Source organism: Annulohypoxylon maeteangense, assembly GCF_022496945.1.
Source record: "Annulohypoxylon maeteangense strain CBS 123835 unplaced genomic scaffold GGS22scaffold_6, whole genome shotgun sequence".
NCBI lineage: Eukaryota > Fungi > Ascomycota > Sordariomycetes > Xylariales > Hypoxylaceae > Annulohypoxylon > Annulohypoxylon maeteangense.
This window is the reverse complement of record NW_025953253.1, coordinates 770201-791398: the sequence shown is the minus strand read 5'-3', so window position 1 is coordinate 791398 and position 21198 is coordinate 770201. Positions and strand designations below refer to the sequence as shown.

General features: G+C 49.3%; 6 protein-coding genes across 6 annotated transcripts; 2 read left to right on the top strand and 4 right to left on the bottom strand.

Annotated features, from left to right (window-relative positions):
• Positions 1–269: 269 nt before the first annotated feature.
• GGS22DRAFT_124493 (3-oxoacyl-reductase) lies at positions 270–1443 on the top strand. Its single transcript, XM_047958304.1, has 3 exons — positions 270–502; positions 590–1223; positions 1280–1443. Exons 1-3 carry the CDS (start codon positions 444–446, stop codon positions 1358–1360), a joined length of 774 nt encoding a protein of 257 aa, XP_047819951.1. The 5' UTR covers positions 270–443; the 3' UTR covers positions 1361–1443.
• GGS22DRAFT_124465 (small oligopeptide transporter) lies at positions 1411–4550 on the bottom strand. Its single transcript, XM_047958303.1, has 7 exons — positions 4175–4550; positions 3815–4108; positions 3695–3755; positions 3577–3640; positions 2367–3399; positions 2060–2297; positions 1411–1990 (listed from the first exon to the last, which is right to left on the bottom strand). Exons 1-7 carry the CDS (start codon positions 4430–4432, stop codon positions 1527–1529), a joined length of 2412 nt encoding a protein of 803 aa, XP_047819950.1. The 5' UTR covers positions 4433–4550; the 3' UTR covers positions 1411–1526.
• A 1695-nt stretch (positions 4551–6245) lies between these two features.
• GGS22DRAFT_159961 (Molybdopterin biosynthesis MoaE) lies at positions 6246–7433 on the bottom strand. The gene is made up of 3 exons (XM_047960857.1): positions 7231–7433; positions 6756–7142; positions 6246–6685 (listed from the first exon to the last, which is right to left on the bottom strand). The coding sequence occupies exons 1-2, from the start codon at positions 7357–7359 to the stop codon at positions 6774–6776; spliced, it is 498 nt and encodes a 165-aa protein (XP_047819949.1). The 5' UTR covers positions 7360–7433; the 3' UTR covers positions 6246–6685; positions 6756–6773.
• A 217-nt stretch (positions 7434–7650) lies between these two features.
• On the top strand, positions 7651–10571 carry GGS22DRAFT_124408 (uncharacterized protein). The gene is made up of 6 exons (XM_047958302.1): positions 7651–7889; positions 7965–8425; positions 8477–8549; positions 8606–8787; positions 8857–8917; positions 8985–10571. The coding sequence occupies exons 1-6, from the start codon at positions 7793–7795 to the stop codon at positions 10403–10405; spliced, it is 2295 nt and encodes a 764-aa protein (XP_047819948.1). The 5' UTR covers positions 7651–7792; the 3' UTR covers positions 10406–10571.
• A 165-nt stretch (positions 10572–10736) lies between these two features.
• Positions 10737–12333, bottom strand: GGS22DRAFT_187347 (aspartic peptidase domain-containing protein; the record flags this gene model as incomplete). The annotated part of the gene is made up of 2 exons (XM_047964576.1): positions 10737–11624; positions 11725–12333. The coding sequence occupies 2 exons, from the start codon at positions 12331–12333 to the stop codon at positions 10737–10739; spliced, it is 1497 nt and encodes a 498-aa protein (XP_047819947.1).
• A 1111-nt stretch (positions 12334–13444) lies between these two features.
• On the bottom strand, positions 13445–20929 carry GGS22DRAFT_187346 (ketoacyl-synt-domain-containing protein; the record flags this gene model as incomplete). Its single annotated transcript, XM_047964575.1, has 11 exons — positions 13445–14934; positions 14993–19080; positions 19192–19268; positions 19326–19484; positions 19553–19746; positions 19799–20039; positions 20089–20291; positions 20348–20413; positions 20479–20566; positions 20622–20678; positions 20732–20929. 11 exons carry the CDS (start codon positions 20927–20929, stop codon positions 13445–13447), a joined length of 6861 nt encoding a protein of 2286 aa, XP_047819946.1.
• Positions 20930–21198: the final 269 nt, after the last annotated feature.

Below are 21198 nucleotides of genomic sequence, written 5' to 3'. Positions count from 1 at the left end.
TTTTTTTTTATTCATTTTTATTTTTTATAGTAAGTTACCTTATATACCCTAGCATCTATCTTGCTCCTGGTTACTCGGTTCGGATATTCGGGGCGGAGTCTAGGGTAATTACCATATCCATATCCATATTTCCAGGGCTTATACATAGATTTATTGTCTTACAAAGTTACAAGCTACAAATGGTACCTACCTGCCTAGTATTTAGGTATCTAGGTAGGTACGCAATCAATAACACTCTTCAACTCCTCTCTCACCTCCCACTCTTGGCATCCTGCATGCGTAGAGATAAGATCTAAGCCCGGTGGCGGGGAGCTCGCAAGTGGGGGTTTACGTCTGCCACGGCGTAATAAAAAGATGTGTGATTTATACCTACCTAGGTACCTAAGCCTAGGTACTTTGCACCGGATTAGATAGGTATCGTCCGCAATGATCACGGTTTGAAGATGACTTCAAGTCTTACGGGTAAAGTGATACTCCTCACTGGTGCAGCAAGCGGTATTGGGTAAGTATTTGCTTTGCATTTATAAGGATTTCTTCATTGCTTTTACACTTGCTTACCTAGTAACTACCTATATTCCTCTCTGTCCAGACAGGGTACGGCTATAAAACTTCATACACTTGGAGCTGTGCTTGCTATCACGGATATCAACGAAGCTGGCATCATCGAGACCCTTGAACTCTGTGGTGGCGGCAACGACAGCGACGACGGCTCAAAACGCCACACGACGCTTGTCCTCGACGTATCTAACGCAGCCGATGTGGTGCAGCGCGTAGCAGAGGTCGTGGCTAAATACGGACGCATCGACCATGTGTTTAACTGCGCCGGAATTAACCCAACATCAATGCCCCTGACGGAGACGAGCGAGGAATATTTCGACAGGCTCGTCGGCGTGAACTTGAAGGGGGTGTACAATGTGACAAAAGCCACCATGCCACATATGACGACGCCCGGTGGTAGCTATGTTAACGTCAGCTCCATATCTGGGTGGAAGCCTACCAGGGGGACGGCGATATACTGCGCCACCAAGTTTGGCGTCATCGGCTTCAGTCAATGCATGGCCCTCGAATTAGGTCCTAAAAATATTCGTGTGAACGTTATCGCGCCAGGTTATATCGACACCCCAACCAATGCTGGGATCGCCAAAGGGACGCCTGAAGCGAGAAAGGGGATGGAGCAAGGCAACGCACTAGGTAGAATGGGCACCCCGGACGACGTTGCGGGCGTAAGTCTTGATTATTATCGTGTATACAGGCTAATACTAATACTGGCTTGGTCTAGGTCGTGGCGTTCCTGATGAGTGACGAGGCCAGGTACATGAACGGCAGTGTCGTCGGTGTTGACGGGATGCTGAATACATGATGCTATCGGTCTTAGGCAGGTCAGGTCGGATCGTGGTAGCACCAAATACACGTCACGTAAATATGCTCTTTCATATTTTGCTAACAGGCCAATCACCCAATAGGCATATCTATAAATGTATTGATCTTGGTCATGATCACGACTCCGACCACGGCCACGATCACGGTCACGGCCAAGACGCCGGGCCAAAGGTTTCCCCCTCTGCAACAAAGCTCTTGATCGCCATCCCGGTTTGGTCAAGCGTGTCGAAAACATCATAATTCCCGTACCATTTTGGTAGCTGGGCGGATGTGAGATAGAGAGTGAAGAAAATAACGATGGTTGAAATCGCAAGGCCGCAATCGAGAGCCGCCGACGTGATGTAATTATACTGTAGCCACCAGCCGTTCCACCTTCGTTTGATGTAGTAGTTGAAAAGCATGCCGACCGCTCCCCAGCAGAGATACGTGTAGGATGTAGCGGGCGGTATCATACTTGAACCTCCGAAAACAAGCGGCATATTGATAGAGCGGAAAAATCCAAACATAGCTTTGGGAGCGCGGCGTGCCGCAAACCAGGTGATGATGGGAGCGATGGCACCAACGAGCCAGAACCACTGGAGGGAGGCGTAGAGAGCGTCGCCACTGAACACTATGATAACACACCCATTAGTAATGCCAGTCAGTCAGCCAGCCAGCCATGTTAATTAAGACCACTTACTACGGCGAGGACCGATGGCACCCCATATGACTGATGCCGTGTAAAAAACCCTGCCGTTCGGACAGGTGTAGTTGTCAACCTGGTCATCGGCGCAGATGTTGGGGATGGTTCCTAGGGCCCAGTTCATGACGGCAATTTGAACAACGGCGGACCAAACCGACGCGACAAGCTGCGACCAAAACATGGCACGAGGAGGCACCTTCATATAATGGCCAAGCTTCAAGTCCTGCGAGAAATACTGCGATCAAGGGTCAGGCACTCGATTATTGATAGAAGTTATCAGAAAATGACACAGGCGTGTACTTACGAGAGCCTGCGACATGCAGATATAGCCATAGTTCTTGAACATCATCATCGCTAGAGGGTGACCAGGTAACATGTAACCGATGACAAACTCAGTCAGGACGTTCAGCCCAAGTTGGATATTTGTGATGGCTTGCACAATTCCGATCGGGATCGTCCAGCAAAGCGGAATCGCGATGCAGACGACATAAGCCCATGCGGGAAACCCAGTTGGCCAGGCAGTACACACGGCAAACGAGAGGCCAATCATAATAGCGAAGAGGGCGAGATACCACCAGTCCTCCGCGTCTCGATATTTCTGCATCAGTTTCATGTGCACGTCGTCCGACTGTTTGCGAGCAAGTTTGAACTGCGAAACTATTTGTTTTCCGTTATACAACGCAACATGGACAATGACGGCGGCGACGGCGGCAAACGATAAGCCGTATGCTATAGCAAACTGAGTAGAGAGAAACAGGGGGGAATAACTTTTATATTTCTCCTCGTCGAATACCAGATCTTCGTTCAGGATCCTGGAGACATCATACACGGCGCCGGTATTGTCGAACGCACTGGAAGATTGAACGACGAAGTAATCCGCGTACCAATGCCCCGAAAAGTGCAGGCCCATCGAAAGAACGATGAAGAAGATAACGACGCCTGCCACGGTGTTGGCTACAGCATGAAAAGGGGGGATAAGCGGAGAAAGCGCGTATCCAGAGACGACTGTCCAGTCCAGAGTAGTCGGTAGCAAACCATAACCGTGTAAACCTCCAAAGATTTTGTTGACCACGACGTTCTTAGGGGCGGCCCAGCAGATAAAGGTGAAATAAGATAGGCCCTGGAAGATCCAACCCGGAAACCAATACCATATAAACCCTCCCCCAAGTACGTATAAGAACCATCGATATCGGCTGATTCTCCAGCCGTTTGCACAGGAAGGGTCAGGAGGGGAATGGTCATGTAACGCGTAGAATAGCGAGGCGTTTACGAGATCTGAAGGCCATATCATAGCAGCTGGCCAGACAAGAAATCGCCTTCCCAAACCAGCTAGGCCACTATATCGAGAATCAGCGACTTCTTCTCCCAGGGAGGGTCCTGAGGCGCGGGGATCACATCTCGGGGCTTGGTTGGAAAGTTCGGACTTTAAAGATAAACTAAGGGAGAAGGGGGAGAGGGGGAAAAGGGGGGGAAAGGTGGAAAAGGGGGAAAGAAGAGGTTTTGGTATTACATACTATCCCGTACAAAGAGTGGTGATGGCAAATAACAACTGAAACCCCCAGCCGAAGTGCTGCTTATCTTCCCATCTACATTAGCGAGACTGTGAAACCATGGACCAAGGAGGAAACCTACAGAAGACCTGTTGAGCAATCAAGACGTCTGTGGCATACAAGAAGCCACCCCCGTAGGCTGCCTATAACCACGTGTCAAAAAATTGTCATTCGATTTGGGTTTTGTCCAGCTTGTGCTCACATTCGACATGACTACTATAATGACATGCTCTTTAAAGTTGAACTTGCCTGGCTTGAAGTTGAATTTCACACCCCAAATAGAGAACTGACGGTCAGGGAAGATCAAATCCCATCCTAGTCCGACCGGATACGCAACCAGCTGGATTACATATGTGGTTATCTGTATGGTAGGGTTCTTCAACGAAAACAGCATGTTGACGGCCGACCCAACCGTGCACAGAATCAAGCCAATGACCCAGGCGCGAATCGTGTTGGCCGGCAAGTCGACATCCCAGTTTCTTACAGCGGCGCGCACCTTTTCGTATGTTCAGATATAGCTAAATATCGTATAGATCCTCCTGGAGCTAAGGGGGGAGCTTACCTCCGGATAGGGGCTATTCTCCTCAACGAGGGTCGTCTCGATCTCAACACCCTTTTCTGCATCGCCAGCAGCGAGAGCGGCATCGATGACATTGAGTTCCGGGATCGGTAGATTGGGGTCGAATTTATGCTGTTCTTCGAATTGCTGTAATGTATTCAGAGCCGCAGTACCGGTCACCTCCACTACTTCATTGGAGGAGGAGATGCTCGCGAGAGTGATCTCTTCAGTGGTGCCACGCTTACGGAAGCTGAAACCCATGGTCCCGAGGTACGGTCGAAACAATATCAAAATGGGATTCTCATGCTTGATTAACCGCACTACAACGTAGACGAAGATGGGAAAGAAGGAAGGAATGAAATATTGAAAAAAAAAGAAAAGAAAAAAAAGAAAAAAAAAGGTAATATTGAAATCTGAGACGAATCGGGGTGGCACTCCATCTTATACACATCGCCGTAGATGTGAACAAAGGGAATCCATATGCACCATTGTTTCTATCAGCCGGGACCGTAACCAGGGTGAGACCGTAAGCCGTAGTATTTAGCGGACGACAGCATGGTAACCCGGCTTAAGGAATTCGCGTCTAAGATCTTCGAGACTACATAGATATAATCTGGGGACACCCTGGGGGTGCATATGAGGGTCCCGGTAATAGGCGACCTGCCTAAATTGGACAACCAACTGGATGAATAACCGCGGCGCGACGGGCTATGTATGTATGTATGTTTGTAGGTAGGCAGGTAGCTCTTATACCTACCTAGTATATTACCCCGACTGCCCAAGTAGAGCGGCGATGGAAATAGTTGAGGGATCCGTCATGGATGTGTTGAGTATACCGCCTTTGGTCTTCCGTACGCGTACATAGCACGCTAGATAGGTAGAAATCCAGATTGGGATTATCGTAGGTTGAAAATGATGTGATACAAAGAGGCCATATATATACTAGGTACTAGGTACTCTGTATATTAGAAGGAATGTCCTCAGACAAGTGCACATGCGCCAATGTGATAGGCGGACTCAGAAACCATACAGGTCTTCCACCTAGACTCTGGTTTCCGGAGGTCTCTCGTGGCTAGGATCAGGGTCCGAAGAAGGGTACCTAGGTAAGACTTAATTAAGTCTTAAGTACCTACCCACTAGGTAGTCGACCTGTCAACTTGCGTGAAATACGGGCTGGATCTCTGGACAGAAGGGATATAACATTGGTCGGCCGCAGCGCAGACCTCGTCGACAAGATATCTCTATCCTGCAGTTTGGTTGCGTTCCATCCCCTACCCAGCACAGTGGAACCGGGTATGGAGCCTAACGCAGCTCTATTATCGCGTCCTAGATCGCCAGTCCGCCAATTCGCGTGGTCGCCAAGACCAACCCCAGAAAAAGGAAGATGCTTATTTTCGAAGGGTCCCTTTTTGTATATATATATATATTTATTTTAACGTAGGGTACCTATAGGTCTAGGTTAGCCCAGCAGGTAGCCTAGCACTAGCCAGTTCCGCTTGTGTATGTACATAGGTACAGTAGGTAGATACATATGTAGTACTGGATACATGGCTCTCGGGCAAGCGCCTCTCAACCCATGCATATTGCAAGAGAGGGAATTTGTAGCGAATCACATTTCCCCACTTCTAAGACTTCTGTGCCGCGTTAGACAGTACCCACAAGTCTATCTTGAAAATACGACCAATTAATAGAGAGCAGTTCAGTTCAGAGAGATAGTAACATCCATGATGGATCGACCGGTGTGATAGTTACTAGGTATGTATGTAGTTAATTGGGTACATAAGCTGCACAGAATATACATGTATCTAGATACCCGTACTTGTAGGTAGTATTACCTACGTATTACATAGATATGCAGGTAGGTAATTATGTATACATGTAGGTACAGTACTATTGTCGGGCTACGATCGCGTGTCGGAAATAAATGATTGCATACCTAGCATACCTAGTCTGCTAGTATTCTTTCTTGTTGCTCCTGTTAATTGGATCCGAGTCCCGCCGTCCGTTGTCCATAGTCCATGACTTGGCAAATTCGGTCCGATCTAACTAGGTACCTAGGTATTTACCTACATACAGCATGGGTAGATACGTACCTGACATCCCCTTCCCGGTCCCGAAAGTGCATAGGTATCTATATATCTTTCAACCTTCAACAAGAATATGGTTGTGAGTATCAGTGCAACGTTTCTATGAGTACGTGCTAAGTAAGTCTCGTCTCATACACCAAAGCAGCCGTTAACCACTAATACTAAGGAAAGAACGTCAATTCTTGGCTCCAAGAATCGAGACTCTCTTGCTGGTCCTTGGCTCGATAACAACCGTTTAGCCGGGATCCGGTGCGGTATATTTGATGCTCCGTCCTAAAGTAATACTCATTCGGAGCTGGAGGACGGTTCGTGGAGTGTACCTTGGGGTGGTATGTTGCTACCCGAGTCATAACATCGTCTCAACCGACGGCCGAAAGACCGTGGTGGACAAGTAGTATTCTTATACGTATTGCCGTTGTCTTCTTAGGTAAGAGTACGACTTCCTGTACGTGCTAGAACGTGCATAGATAGACACCCTGATTTCTAAGTATAAATAGAAAGGGGAGATTAGCGATTTAGGTAGATGTTGTGTCTGCCTGGGAGACTTTCTGGCCAGTCGCGCCATCTCTGTTGGCTCTCCAAATGCCTTCTTCACCGTCAAATTCTTCTCTCTTCCAGACCTCGACACGTTCTTTGCAATCTTCGAGGGCCCGTTCGCCGGCCCTCCATGCGGCTTGCCTATGTGGCGCAGATACCGCTATGAGAATACTCTCCTCTCCGATAGGCACGATTCCGAGGCGATGAATCATAGCTATCGATATGAGACCATGTTCGGCATGGATTGCTTTGCAGATTGAAAGCATTGTTCGTAATGCTAGAGGATTATACGCCGAGTACTGAAGCTCTTTAACCAGCTTGCCAGCGAAATTATCCCTTGTGGTGCCTGTGAAGAATCAGAATAGGGGATCGAGGTGGCAAGGATAAACAATAACATTTAGGCGAATTAAGTGACGAAGAGTTTAACGACTAACCCGCAAACATGACTAATGCACCAGCATGCGGACTACGAACTCTGTCCATCACATCATTTATGCTTAGATGCTGGTTGGTGAGCGCGACATAGCAGCCACTCTCGTTGATCTCGTTTAGATCACGAGCCATCTTCCTGTTCGCGATATAAGGTAAGTATATGTTGAGGGGTAGGTTAACAAGTGAAAAGACATTCTAGGTTTAGGTTAGTATAGTAAGTAGTATAAAAAAACATTTAAAGAAAAAAGCCTCGGGACTCGGGGATTTGGAAGGTATCTTGGTATCTTGGTATCTTGGTTATGTCATCTTGGGGCTACCCAGATCACCCAGATCAATTACCACCTAATGTAGGTACTTCCATGTAATTATCCGATGTTTTACCTCGCAGACAGAATCAGAATCTTAGCTCATTACGAAATGCGCAGCGTCCATCATAAATTCATTATCATCACCATCAATCACCACCACCTTTCAACTCCAATTCCGAAATTAGTCACCGAAATTTCTTATCACGCTCTATACCGCTCCTATGTTCGATGCACGAATAATAATTAATTAACTAAACATGTACGACGACTACGACCATCGACCTCGTGACGAGCGGGATTACTACAGGCGTAGATCGCCCGCTCCTAGAGATAACCACTATCGTTCGCGGCATGGTAAAATAATATAGCCTGGAGGATTACTTGTCGAGATTTAAACTGAGCTTGCGCTAACTTCCTTGCGAGGAAAAGAATCTTCTAGGTCTCCCAAAAGGACACCTCCAAGGGGACCGAGAGGAGAGGAATCCTACCGTGCTCGGCGCTCTTCTGTCGGGCGAAGACGAGACGCGTCCACCGAGCTTCGCCAATCCTTCCCAGATCGTGCTATAAGGTCCAGTGGCGAACTCTATAACAACGAAACCGACTATTCGCCCGCATATTCTCCCGCGTATGACCGTGATCGTGACCGTGATCGTGACCATGGTCGAGGTAGAGATCGGGATCGACATTATGTAGACCACGACGATCCTCGGGGGCGCTACCACAACGACAATAACAACAGAAGTCCCCGCCGCGCCAATTCGGGCGCCTCGTCTCCTTTCGATTCAGCCGATGATGGCTATTACCATGAACCCAATCGCCGATCTAGGCTTGGGCGGCCATACCATACCCTTAAATTAGATGATATCCCGGATAGGATGAGCACGCAGGAGGTAGTTCGATTCTGCGCCTCGCATACGTTCACCGGGTTAATATTTCAATAGATCGATGTTATTATGCGGGATATGGGAGCTTCTAGTCTTGTTGAGGTTCGCATCAAATCCGACGATAGAAGCGGTAAGTGATTGTCTTCAACATCTTGCCGTACTACCCCATCGCTAAGTGCAGAAAAGGGGCTCGACGGTCGTATGCATTCGCCGAGTTTAGATCCGAAGATGATGCTATCGAGTTTCTTGAGAGACACTACCCTGCTCTCGACATTGTTACAAGCCACGGTTCCTCCATTCGCATTCCTATCGAGTATAGTCGCGAGCGTCGTCACATCGCAAACCCCGACGATTGGAAATGTACCATGGTGAGCCTTGAGTTGCTGATATACACCCATACTGTCATAGTCCGCAGACGACCTAACTTGCGCCATTAGTGTCACTTCGAGAACTTTTCTCGACGAGTTACTTGCAAGCAGTGTAAGGCGCCTCGATCATGTAAGTGTAAATTTACACAAGAATTTCAAGCACAGCAGTCTCGCGGGCTGACATCTTTGGCCATTAGTAGAAAATACTGCGGATATGAAACTGGACGGCAAAAGTGACGAATGTCCGCAACAAACGCCATCCCAGTTCCTTGTCATCCGTGACGTAGCTTCGTCAGTAACCGAGACGATGCTAGCTAGCGATATAAAGAAGCTTTACGTGACGAGGGAAGATGAGCCTAAACAATCTTCCATCACGCCAAACAAGCTCAAGAGTACAGCCCCGATTGGAAATACCAGTGGCTTAGGTGCTAAGCCTGGCTCGTTGGTCCGTGTCTTTATGATCAGAGACAAGTATTCGGACATCAGCTGCAACTACGGATTCGCCGAATTCTCGACCTTGGACGATGCGCGAGCCGCCATGGCGAAGTATGCCGCTTCCCCTCAGTTCACCGTTGCTTCGAAACCTATTACCGTAGCGTATATACATTCTGGCGTCTTCATACCATACCTACGTCCGGTCGAGGACGAGGAGCGCAGGTTCACCTTTTCAGCAGCTCATAACCAGTCCCTGAGACTCGTCTACTGGAATCCATCAGTGTATGCGAACGAATTCACCGTCTTCAATGAGAACTTATACGAGGACAAGACGCAGACTACCGAACAGCTCAAGACTGACGCCGATCGACCTGCGGGTAAAGATTCCAAAAAGAGGAAAGCGGAGAAAGACCTTGTCGCGCCTAATGGCAAAAAGGTCATTGCGATGGCTCCCCAGTTGCAGAAGTGGGCAAACAAGCACGCCGAGCTTTACGGATCTAAGGAGTCGGGTGGTAGCGGTGGGGATCCCGTGGACAGCAAGGCGCCTGCAACCGGATCCAACGCCATAGGTCCGACAGGCTTAGGCATTCCAGCGGGGTTGGCGACACCGTCCACCATATCATACGCCGATCTTGATAAAATGTGCTGCCTCTTGTGTAGGCGCAAGTTCAAGAGCGAGCCCTCCCTCCGCAGGCATGAGCAGATAAGCGATATGCACAAGGCTTATCTCGATAATGAATCGTTCATAGCTAAGGCAACCAAAGACTTGAAGGCTCTTGGCAAGGAGCCCATATCTAACTATCGGGATCGGGCCAAGGAGCGCCGAATGACGCACAACCAGCCTAAAAAGCCGAAACCCCATCTTCCTAGAAAGAACCTCCAGGCAATCAAAGACTCCGGACCCGCTGCGGAGACGCTATCAGCGAAGCCTTTGATTTCAAAAGGTGCGGGCTTGCTAGCTAAAATGGGATGGAGTACGGGGGAAGGCCTCGGGGCCGAAGGAGGCGGACGTACGGACATTATCGAGACGATGGCGTATGCTCCAGGAGTTGGTCTCGGGGCAGAGGGTGGCAAGATCGGAGATGCTTCTGAGGAGGCAGCTCGGGCCACAAAGAACGACTACGCAGACTTCGTTTCGAAGGCAAAGGACAAGGCAAGAGAGAGATATGAGCAGATGGGATAGGCCGATCATTAGGTATTGATGTGCCCATGGACGCTGGTCTAGTTTTGTCCGGCGCGTATAATACATATCATGGCCGACGCCGCATAACTGATAAGAATTGTACAAAATATGATGGCTACGCTGTAATTATGTACTGTGTAGGCAATGGATCCGCCATCGAGGTGCAAGGGCACGCTCAGTTATGAGATCCCATGAAGAGAATTTACTTATCTATGTACAGGATGATACGCCTTCTAGGGTGTCGGCATATCCAATAATCATACCCACCAAAGGTTCCAAGGTTCCAAGGTAGGCGCATCTAGTGCTATGTCTCTTAAGATCGTCAACCTGTCTATAACACGACTAAGCCGACGCCCATTAACCCGAACAAGCCCGTTATAGCAGTTACGGCCAGGGCCTCCCAGCTGGGGGCGGATACAGCTCTTGCGCCGGCATTCCCGCTACTCTGGCCAGACGGCGTGCTTGAGGAGCCAGTAGTCGTGGCGGACTGTCCACCATTGGAGTTGCCAGTACCGGGCAGCCCCGTGGCCGTCTGCTCTGCGGTGACCTGAGAGGCGACGCCACTGGCATCCGGAATACCTGATTCTTGGGTGATCTCTAGGATGTTGCTCTTGGTGCTATTCAGGTTGGCCTGAGCTAAACCGATCTGCTTGTTGGTGAGATCGTAAACCACGTACGCCGAACGGAGGAATGTGTCACCCAGTAGGTAATAGTCGGAATTGGGTTGTAGACCGAAGCTGCAAACATTATCGAATGGCATCGAGGGCACGTCCAAGCCTAGTTCTACATATTCTTGTACATTATTTAGTACCATCTCGTCGACCGGAACACGGATGACGGGACCATCCTTGCCACCAAACTGAAAGTCAAAGGTGAGGTTCTTATTGTCGTCCAAGTAGTCGCAGCTTATGAAAACAAGTCCTGTGCCGGAGGTATCGTCCACAGCGCCAAATGCGCGGAATATGCGGTTTGCTATGCTAGACGGGACGTAGGTCAATGTAGTGCCCGAATCGAGAATGACCGGGACGGCAGATCGGGTAGTATAGTTGGCCACGGTGCCATTATCGGCGGTCGTTGTCAGGGAGGAGAGAGTGACGGTGAAAGAGGAATAGTTGCCGTAGCGATCCGGTTGGATGTCGACGGTTTTGAGCTCGCCGATGAACTTCTCGGTATCAAGACCGCCAAACAGTATCGTCCCAGTCGCGGCATATAAATCGTCCTGCGAAGAAGAAGAAAAAAGGGAATAAGGTTAGCCTGCGTTATAATTTTCTATGGTGCGCCAGACATGTTAGCTAGCCACACATTAGAGGTGCGCATACCAGATATAAGCTGTAGGCCTGGATGGCAATAAGGTCCTGGTTCTGGAACAGATCCATGATATTCGGGTAAGGGGTCTCTGCAGCGACATTGGCAGCAAACCCTATGCCCAGGAGGCCGGAGTTGATAGTGGAATTCTCGGCGAGACCCATCTGTAGGGCCTTAATATCAGCTCCACCAATGCTAAAGTTATCCTTGATATAGTCGCCCTCAGCCCCTGACCCGTCGACATAACGGATGCTAAATGCGTCCTGGGAAACGACGGAGTAAGTCGAGCTGTTGGATGAATCATAAGTCGATAAGCAGTACCCGTAGCGTGACTGCATTGTTTTAGAATGGCAGAGGTTGGCATTCGAATCTAATATCCAGACATCGCTGCTCCCGGTGTCGACAATCAAATCAACGGTCTGTGGCGGTGTCCCTACCGTAACCTGGGCGTAGTAACCGCCGCCGGTTAGATTGTTATTCAGCTCTTGCGAATAGGTCCCGCCGCGTCTGTGAAGCGCCGGTAGTCTCGCTGTCGGTTTGCTAAAGCCAACAGGAATGACTCTTTGCGCGATCACAACATCGGCAACGGCGGACGCGGCCACCAGAGTTGAGAAGATCCCCATTGGCGATAGGAGTGAGTGGCTGGCGAAGGAAAACATGCACACACACGATTCGAGAGGGGGGGGAAGAGGGAAGGTTCATAAAATATATAGGCACATATATATATATATATATGTAGTGATCTTACAACTTCTCCTTAGGAGCTTCTAGGCACATATGTCGAAGATGTAGTGAACACACAGGTTTGTGACTAATCGCTGGGAGTGAGGGATCTAATCGATTGGCTGAAGACGAACAGGAGGCCAATGGTACTGGTGTGGTGCGCGCGCGTATGCTGAGATTTAACAGATCATCCCACCAACGTTGAACTAACAAATGACAAGATACCCAGGTTATATCACACACTTCAAGTCAACAACCCTGGGAAAGAGGAGGGAGTCAGGGAGTGAAAGATACGGATGAGGAATAAGGAAATAAGGAAATAAAATAAGAAAAAGGAGTGGAAGAATTGAGGAAGAAATCCATACTCAGCTGCCAAGAAAATCCATACAACCTTGGAAGTTGTTGTTTTTTAGATATGTTAGACTGCTGTTAGGTGCTAGGTGGTGAAGTTCTTACCTAGCAGCCTAGTACCCAGGCGTTAGCACCTAAATAGGGTCCTATACTACTACCTAGAGAGGGTAAGTAGCAGGGGGGGGCAGGGGAGTAGCACTTGAGGGGAATTAATTCTCATGCATGTAACATACTATACAAACCACTAATATACCCAGATACATACATATGTGTGTAGGTACTTACCAGGTATGTATCATGAGAGATTACGTGGCTTGGCATCTCTTTCTGTCTTTTGACCAATCTGATGTGATGGTTGAAAGCCACCTACGTCATCCCGTTAGCTCCCAACATAGTGCTTCAAGCCTGTCAGACTCACTTATACGGTTACGCATCCTCACCACCATTGCTGTCGACGTCGTCATCTTCATATATCTAACCAATCACACTTGTTCATCTCAACCTTTAACACCCAGCTTAGTTTCTTATGAATAAAAACACTCATTATACACCTAGACCCCCTGTTTAAATCAGCTATCGTAGCATCGTCAAGCCAACTCAACCCAGCCTCGTCGTAACCGAAAGAGGATCAACAATCGTATCTCGTCCTGAAGGCACTGACTACTGTGTACCTCTTCTTTCCACAATCATTTCACTGAGCTTAGAGATGCTAGTGTCACTGAGCACCTCGAAGATGCTCACATCGGCAGAACACTCTCTAGACACCCAGTTACGTACTCCAACCGCAACCAGTGAGTCCACGCCGTAAGCACTAGGTGGTCTCGAGACCTCGACGTCGGATGGGTCCATATTCATGCTCTTCGACAACATTTCCTGAAGTCCCTTAGTAACGATGACTCCTTTCGCCTCCATACTCGTGGCCTGCGCCAGCATTCGCTGCATGTCGTTCTGAGAGTCCGAGTTCTCGTCGGAAATTGTTGCCCAACCTTCTGGCATATCCACATCGTTGAGGTGCATGAACAGTGATGTTCGAGTCCAGTAGGGGTCCGCCGGCTTGTTCTGGCGAATAAGTCCGCCCGTGCCGACCCCTGTGACGATCTGAGCTGGTGTCTGCAAGCCACCTGCTATCTGCCCGGTAATTGCACACTCAACTATGCGCTTGAAGTCCTGCAATCTGATTCCAAAGAATCCGCTGGCCTTAAGTACGTCTAGCAAGCGTGGATCTTCTGCGAGCATTCCCGCTTCTAAGATCGGGCCTAGATCGATCGATACGGCGTGTGTCGTATCTCTGCATTTCTCGTTGATGTGTCTTGCAAGGATATCTTGGAATGCATTGCCTGCCGTGTAGTTCGCCTGTCCACGGTTTCCGATGACACCTGCCGAACTAGACAAGAATATGAAGAAGTCCAAGTGGCCGCCCATCACTCGGTGGAGGTTCCAGGAACCAAGTGTCTTGGGTCTGGTTGCCAATTTCCAGTCCTCGTATGTCATGTTCTCGAACACGGAATCTCGCAACACAGCTGCACATTGGAACAATCCTTTCACAGGCGGCATCGATTCGCCGATCTCCCTCGAGACCTTCTCAAGTGCTTGGCCATCACAGATATCTACCTTGAAATCCCGAGCATCTACTCCCTGGCTGCGGAGAAGAGCGATGCATGAGTTTGCTAGCTCGCTTTTCGCACCAGACCGTGATAGGAAAGCTATGTGCTTAGCTCCGTTAAGTGCGAGAAGCTTAGCGATCTCAACGCCAAGGCCACCAAAACCACCGGAAAGCACATAAGTTGCGTCCTGGTGTAGATAGTCACTCGTAGGGCGAGGAGGTCGCGGGACAGTCCAGACTTGTTTCGGAACTGCAGGTCGTTGGCAGCAAATCTGACCACCAGCATTATACCGGTCCATCTCCGCGAAGGCATCCTTGAGCTCGGAATAGTCGTATTCGGAGTAACTATGGGGATCTTCTGCGAGAAATTGCTTCGGACCCAATGACGGATAGACTGCCTTCAAGCTCTCGCTAAGTAGCTCTGGCTGCTTCTTGATCAGCGATGGTACATCTAGAATAGTGCAGCTGAACGATTTGCCAGCAACCTCGGCCTGGTGTGCCGTCTTATTTTGGTTGGGCTTGTTCGCGAACCCGATTATACGACCACCTGAGAAATTTATTAGCAAATGCCCCCATCCTACCCCAATCTTGTTATAGGCGCTTACCTTCTCCAATACATTTGATATTGGAATCTCTAACCGATGCGCCCGGGTCGAAGATCACATCAACGCCCCTGTTCTGCGTTAGTTGCATTACCTGATCCACAAAGTTTTCCTCGCCCGAGTCGAGTATGTGCTCGTCCGAGAGTCCGAATAAAGCTCTAAGTACGGCACGCTGCTGGCAAGTCTCTGCAGTGGCCAACACCGTGGCCTTCTGATCTTGGGCAACGTAGATCGCTGCCTGACCGAAAGATCCTGCACCGTCATGTACTAAGACAACATCGCTATCCCCTAGTACCCCAAGCGCGTGGAGGGCGACGGAGAAGCTCGTAGGGAAACGGGGACGTGATTCACGACGGACCTTATATACTAGGTCTCCGTGGCATATCACAAAGTCCCTCAAGCCTCCACGAGCAATGCCCACGACGCAATCACCTACTCTAACGTTCGTGACATTCTCTCCAGCTTGCTCGACTATGCCGTACACGTCTGTTCCCAAAAGGTCATCCGGCGCTCGCCCCTGCATAATGTCGACGTCTAGGTCGCTGAGCGAAGTTTTCAGGACCCTAATCTTCACATCGTACGAAGAAATAGGGAGGTTAGCGTCGGGATCATCCAGCCAGTATAAGCTGCCTGCATCACCCAATTTCCCGATCTCCAGCTTGAGCGGTCTCTCATGTGGATTTTGTATGTTCTCTAGGATTGGCTCGGCTGGTGCGGAGCCACGCTCAATGAGAGAATTGAGCCTTTCTATCAGGACCAATCTTGGAACCATTATCTGTCCTTCTCTTTCGACATACTCCGTTTCTGTTGCGTTGCCGGTCTTTGGACCAAGGAAGGATCGCCCAAAAATGTTGATGATCATCTCAATAGGACGCTCTGAGGAGATGTCTGTCGTGACGTCTATGTCAAGTGAGATCAACTTCTTGGTGGGATACTCCGACTGAATGGTGCGGCCAAGAGCCTGGATGAGGCAAGATCGGGGATTACTCGCCTCCAGCTGTGAGCCTCGAGTAATCCATAATATACCCTTAGTAGCAATAACGACGTTTCGGAAGGCAAGGAAATCCTGCTCAGACCAATTCCAAACCAGCGGTTCACCATCAGCCTCCAGGAGAGATATGCAGAATTCAGGTAGCCGTTCATCATTCTCAATGCCACTCAACGTTCGGATATCGCAATCGAAGACATCCGTAAATGCGGAGCATAGTTTCCCAAGACCAACGTCTACCCCTCCCGGAACGAGGATAAGCACTCGACTCTTTGGTTCAGTAGGATACAGATTCCGCGCAAGCGTATCTCCCTCCTCGGCCTCTAAAGGTCCATCTAAGGTTTCCCACACAATCTCGGAGCAGAGATTGTGATGATTCGCTAGGAACCCATTTTCCGCGCTTGTGAGGGTCGAGGCCAATGCAGTAAACGTCATGTCCTTGATCACGATGAGCGGATGGTTCCGGAGATCGGCATTGCCGAACCAAGAGTCGTCCGCGACAACAAATGATGCAGATGCGTCGCGTGAGCCTTGAAGATCCGCTTGAGTACGGACTGCGAGTTCTTGCCCAGTCGTCGAAAGCATATCGGACTCAGCCGATAGGTAAAGACTACCAATGAAAGAGGGAACCATGGGGTCGCCGCCAATGGCGAAAGCTGTCTGGAAGATTGAATCCAGGGTTGCCGGATGAACAATGTGAGGGTATTCAAAGTTGGCTGGCATAACTGATTTAGTGTCCGGAACACAAACGACGCTGACGCACGCATTGTCTTTCTTGCGAAGAGAACTGATGTTTTGGAATAAGGGGCCATAATTCATGCCTATGACATCCAAAGTCTCGTAAAGTTGTCGTGGTATAACTAATTCGTCGCAAGTATTCTTCGCATCAAGGTACGACTGATAATACCCGTTATCTCGGGTGGGGCTCACCTCGCGAGTCTGGTTGTTAGCCGTTACTCCATTGCTAGAGCGACTGCGATGAATCGTGACGAACCCATCACCGTGCTCCTCCCACGGTCCATCCAGCTGCTTCGAGTAGATGAAAAACTCGAACATGCTCGATAGCGCTGTTGATGACGAGGAGTCTACGTCCATGGCCGGTGATCCCGCCGGGTAACTAGCCTGCTTGTTCAAATTTAAAGCATATTCCAATCCGTGCTCGGTTTCTGGAATGATCATAGCCTTTTGAATCCTGAACCCAGTGATCTCGATGGCCGCGAAGCCGTCTGACGCCACCTGCTTAGCAGCTTCAAGGACCATCGTGACCATACCGGCAGCGGGATAGATCATTGTCCTTTGCACCTGATGATCGCAGATCCACGGGGTCTCTGACTTGCGCAGGAACCCGCGCCACCGAGGCTGAAATGGTATCGAGTCTGCCGTTGGCCGTCCGATAAGATCGTATCTACCGTGTATTTGGAAGCGATTGGCTCGTGATAAGTGCGACTCGTACCAATAAACGTTGTCATGATTCCAAGGATACTTGGGCAGGTCAACCAGAAGCTTCGGTCGCCTAACTTGTAAATTGCGCATGACTACCCAAAGCATGGAGATATCACACCCATGGCTCCATAGGTTTCCAACTGCGTCGAGTGTAGTAACCGCTGCGTCTTTTCCTCGTCGAAGCGTGGAGTAGTACGCTGGCCGCTGCCCAAGCTTCTCCTCGACGTCGAGAATCTGCTTAACTGGGCCCTGAAGCGTGGAATGCGGGCTTATTTCCAAAATCACAGTTGGCCTATCGCTCTTGAGGCTCAACATTTGGTGCATAGCATCGGCAAAAAGCACCGGCGAGACCATGTTCTTTACCCAATACTGTGGGCCAAGTTCTTCCCAGCTAACTGGGCATCCCGTCACCGACGAGTACATGATGCAGGGCTCTGCTGCTGAGAATAAACCCGTGGATGCGGCGTCCCTATTGATGTCGTTTGGTGTAACCAGTCTCCCCTGGGTATGGGGATGTGGAACTGTGCCGAGGTCCGGCTTTCTCGGCACGATATGTTCGATCGAACGGAGATATTCAGTCTCGCAACGCTTCATGTGATGCGAGTGATACGCGATGCTAACGACAAGCAGTCGGCTAAAAATGCCTACGGCCTGGAAAGATGCTTGAAGCTCTGATATCGCATCCTTATCGCCAGAAAGCGTCACAGAAGTTGGGCTGTTTATGCAAGCCACCACTACTCGGCTGTTACCGACTAGTTCTACATACTTTTGCGCATCGTGTGCTGACAAGCCAACGGCAAGCATGCTCCCATTCGAGCTTTCTTCGCCAGTGAGCATGGCTCCAGCGCAGCGTCCGCGTTGGTAAGCCAATTCCAAAGCGTTCTCGAGAGAGAGAGCACCTAGGGCATATGCAGCGGCAATCTCGCCAGAGGAGTGGCCGCAAACATAACTTGGACTGATCCCGAAATACTTCATCAACACGTCGACAAGTGCTATCTGAATTGCCGTTGTTGCCGGTTGGGATATCTCGGGGCGGTTGATATTGGAAGAGAGCTCGTCCTCTAGAAGCTCCGTGATGAGCTTGAAAGGGGAATCTAAATGGGTTTGCAAGTATGAGTCAGCATCCATGATTGACTTCAGGAAAATATCGAAACCCAGAAGCTCCCTGCCCATGCCAAACCACTGTGCTCCTTGGCCACCAAAAACAAAGGCCAGCCTAGTAGCTTTCCCGTCCAACGCCCTGACAAAGTCACTGGATCTCAGACTAGCCAATTTTTGCACAAGATCCCCTGGAGATTGGGCGGTGACTGACACCCTCCACGGCAATTTGGTTCGACGGCAACCAAGTGTGTATGCGAGGTTTTCCATGGTGTCCGTAGGAATCGCGCCAACACGTTCGTTCATATAAGAATCGCAATCCTTGAGCATTCGGGATAAAACCTTCTGCTCATGGGCCGAAAAGACGAATAGGTGGCTTTGCGAGTCACGGGGGGGTATTTGGATGTCCTGATCCGACCCAACATCCTCGCGCATTGCGTCATTAGGACAGTCGGCCTTGGCTTCGCGGGAAATCAAGTCCAGAGATACGGTGTTGTGGTGTGCTATAAGGCCTCTTTCAGCCAAATAATGAGCAGCGTCGTCCATGATGACATGTGCATTACTAAGATATCCAAGTCAGTATCTTAATATAAATGCGATGTCAAGTCTGAGAAATAGGGAGAGTTGTGGCAATCCACTGCCCTGAGGCAATGTTAAAAGGGTTATTACTCACGTTCCACCAAAACCAAAGCAGTTTATACTTGCACGCCGAAGTCCTTCGACAGGCCATGATGTGTTGGAGATCGGGACCTAGGGTGATACATCATTAGCAAAGGTAATTTACTCCAATAAGACGCAACGTCTTACCTTCACCTTCCAATCGTCGAATTTAATCGCTGGGTTACCAGGCAACTCGAAGTTGAGATGTCTTGGAATTATCCCTTGCTCGATCGTTAGGACGCCCTTAATTAAGCCGGCAATTCCTGCACATCCTTCCAGATGGCCAATGTTGGTCTTAATTGACCCCTGAATGCTAACGTTAGAAAGAGGAGGGAACTTTTGAGATAATAGGCGTTGTGCGAGGTGGTACTTACAACATATATCGGGTTGTTGGAAGTACGATCTCCGCAGAACGCATCTGATATAGCTTTTACTTCGCGAACATCTCCGGCTTGCGTACCGGTCCCATGGCATTCAACATAGGCAGTGCCGCTAACAGGCAGTCCAGCTCTTTTGTACACGGACCTAATGTTTCTTAACTGGGCTTCCGACGACGGTAATGTTATTCCTTTATACCAAGGTTAGATAGGTTCCTGTTGTGCCAGATATAGCATACTTACCAGGGGTTCGACCGTCTTGATTAACACTTGATCCACGGATGACACTGCGGATGTTGTCATTATCCCGGATGGCATCTGTAAGACGCTTGAGAACAACTATGCCGATACCTTCACCACGGCCATATCCATTGGCGCGTGCATCAAAGGTGAAACACTTTCCATCAGGACTTAAGAAATTAAGCGCTGTCATAGGCATCATTGTGTTGGGTGTCAAAATCAGGCCAGCGCCTCCAGCAAGACCCTATATCAGTTAGTATTTAGACTATCGCCGCATAGAACGATGGACTTACAACATCGATCTCTCCATTACGCAAGCTTTGACAGGCATTATGCACACAGACAAGACTAGCACTGCAGCCTGTATCAATGGTCATACTCGGGCCATTGACGTCCAAGAAATACGAGATCCGATTGGACATGATTGCGATTCCGTTACCCGTGGCCCCATATTTCGGGGAGTCATCAGGATCACGAAGTACGATCTGCTCGTAATCTTTGACTTGTCAGCCGGGTCTCCAGGTTTAGGGAGCATATTCATATTTCGCATACCTTTTACGAACGATCCCACCCAGACACCAGTATCCGACTTGCGGATAGCGTCACGATCAACACCAGCTGAAGCCACAAGTTAGCTTGTATAAGACCATGACCAGAGCCAGGTTCGTCAATAGATAACATACCGCTGTCTAAAGCCTCGACAGACACCTCCAATAAAATTCGTTGCTGAGGGTCTATCGCGCGGGCCTCATCTGCAGGAATCGAGAAGAACTGCTGTCATTAGCAAGGCGTTGCTCGGATTCGTAAAGTGAGAGTCAGAGCTTACTGAAGTATCAAAAACACGAACGTCCTCATCTATGAAATGGGCCGACATGAACGGTACCTGATTTAAAATTAATATCTCTTCAACCAAGAGATCAGGGGGTTTGAACCTACAGTTCCCTGGCGGTTTCCACTGGGGTGAAAATAGCTCGCAACGTTCATCCGTTCCTGGGGGATCTCTGACCACGCACTTTGGCCCTCCCGAAGCATGTCCCATAGCGCCACAGGTGAGGTAGCATTGCCGGGGAAGCGACAGCCTAATCCAACCACCGCGATCGGCTCCATTGCATCAGATGTAGATGAGTTACTCATCGTGACCACTCGAAGCTTGCGTGTGGTGAGATAGAACGACAACTAGAAAATCTAGTTACTGGAAAAGTAAAGATAAAAGTGTTAGCAGACGTGACCATAAGTAAGGGTTGAGTATATATGGTTGTAGTGAATTGGCGAAGGTAGGATGGCGCGATATCCAAGCCCAGTGTTCTTTAGACAAGTCTCGAGGCACAGTACCCCCAGAAATGGGAAATGGGGTGCCGAAAGTGCATTGAGTATAAGAAAACAGCAAACTTTGTCGATATCTT